The sequence below is a fragment of the Galeopterus variegatus genome, unplaced genomic scaffold, assembly GCF_000696425.1.
Source record: "Galeopterus variegatus unplaced genomic scaffold, G_variegatus-3.0.2 Scaffold10217, whole genome shotgun sequence".
Classification (NCBI taxonomy): Eukaryota; Metazoa; Chordata; class Mammalia; order Dermoptera; family Cynocephalidae; genus Galeopterus; species Galeopterus variegatus.
In genome coordinates, this window is record NW_007736328.1 from 32,314 (window position 1) to 34,216 (window position 1,903).

Sequence of the window (1,903 nt, forward strand, 5' to 3'; positions counted from 1 at the left end):
GGAGAGTGGGCAGAATCCAGCCTTGTGGGTCCTGAGGTTGGTGAGAGCAGGGCTGCAGGGGCAGCCTGGTCACTTCTGTCCCTGCTTGGGCTGGTGCAGGGTCAGGAGTAGGGTTGCTGGGTGGGATCCAGTGGGAACTCAGATGCTGGACTTTGACCGTTGTGCACCCAGCTTGGCTGCACTCCTCCCGTCCCTGGCGGGTGCTGGAGCACATCTGAGTGCCCTGCTTCCACTCGAGGCCCCGCCTCAGCCCGCCTTCCCAGCCCGGCTGATTGCTCTGGCTGATGGGCACATACCCATCCTGTTCGCTCACAGGGAAGAGCTCCCTTCCACCCCCTTCCAGGTCTTTCCTGCTGTGGCAGGAGCCTCCTGCTAGCCCTCCATTGAAGAGAGACTGCACACAGGGAGCCCTGTGCTCGGAACTCAGACCCTGTCTACAGGGAAACCACACACAGGGAGCTGTGATTTTCAGCGTGTGGCATTCCAGTGATGGTGGTTGTGGCAGAGTGGGCTCTGCATTGTCCTCATGGTGTCATCCTGCTGCTTGACTTCCGGCCCTGCCCTCTCTTCCCCTTTCCTGTCTTTGAGGTGCTCTGGGGGCAGCTGATTCTGCCCTGGCAGGGACATGTGCATTGCCTGCCCATGCCATGGGCAGTGTCCTGGAGGTCAGGGGACACTGGTCCCAGCAGAGTGCTCTGGTGTGCACGCCCCCTCCACAATGGGATGGCAGAAGGTCTCTGCTGTGCAGTGGCATCGAAGTACTGGGAAGGAGGTTGTGCAGAGGGGAGCAGGACAGGTGCAGTGGCTGGTTTTCTGGAAGGTGGCCGTGGCTCTAGAGAGCGTGTCCCCCTCCTGTCTTGAGGAGTCCCCTCAGCCCCTGTTGTGGGGTCCATGGCCCTGGGGGTCAGCAAGACCTTCTGGGCGCCAGCTGGCGGTGGTCTCAGGCATATGCCTGTGTGCTCTGACTTTGCAGCTCTGAGATTCATCTGCCCTAAACCCTTCTGTGGCTACTACTGGATGGCCCATGTTTGGGCATAGAAAGAAGAATAGTTTCTGTGCTTATGTTGAAACTAGGAATATTGTAATAATTCTGTCTGAAAAATTTAGATGAATCATAGCCTCTCTCTATACTGGCAATAACATATGAGAGATGATAATTTTATTATTTTAGGGGATTATGCTAACTTGTTACCATATTAAGTTAACAAAGCTTTAGTTTTTATAATTTTTTATCAGAAATGTAAGGATCACATACAAATAAATATAAAAATATTTATTTTGAGACAGTTTTTATGTTTGTAAGTTTCCTTAGGTTTTTTTTTTTTTTTTTTTTAGCTTTTCCGCTAAAGCAGAGGACTGTTTTGTTTTGTCATACATGAGAAAGACCCGCAGGTGAGAAGTCCCTTCATTTTACAGACAAAGAAATGCAGCCCTGGAGAGTAACCTGCCTGAAGCTGTGCACGAGTCAGTGTAGGATTGGTACAAGAACGCAGGATTTTTATTCTACTCAAGTGCTTGTTCTAGCACAGAATGATGAACCAAGAGATTTAAAAGTGTTCTTCTTCCCTTTGTAGTTTGTAATTGTTTTCATCTGGTCTTTTATAGAGCAGTTCTGGTGAGACTAGAAGGATGCAGCCACCCCGTTGTCATGAAAGGCTTGTGTGCTGAGTGCGGCCAGGACCTGACCCAGTAAGTAGCGCTCGGCAGCAAGAACGCAGCGCCACTTGGAGTGTGGTGAGAGTTGACGTGAGGGCGCAGACGGGGCAGCTGGTTAGCCCCGACCACAAACAGCATGTGTCCCCTTCCCTTCGGCCATGCATGGGTCACAATAGCTTCCTTAGAAGGTATAAAAACGAATGAAATACTGCCATTTGCAACAACATGGATGGACCTTGAGAGAATA

General features: G+C 51.0%; 1 protein-coding gene across 1 annotated transcript in view; it reads left to right on the forward strand.

Moving 5' to 3' along the window:
• CTDP1 (CTD (carboxy-terminal domain, RNA polymerase II, polypeptide A) phosphatase, subunit 1) overlaps positions 1-1,903 on the forward strand; it is a gene marked incomplete at its 3' end in the record, with an annotated part of 49,325 nt that overhangs the window by 24,535 nt on the left and 22,887 nt on the right. The window contains 1 exon segment of the mRNA XM_008594135.1: positions 1,606-1,734. Coding sequence (XP_008592357.1) covers positions 1,606-1,734 — 129 coding nt within the window.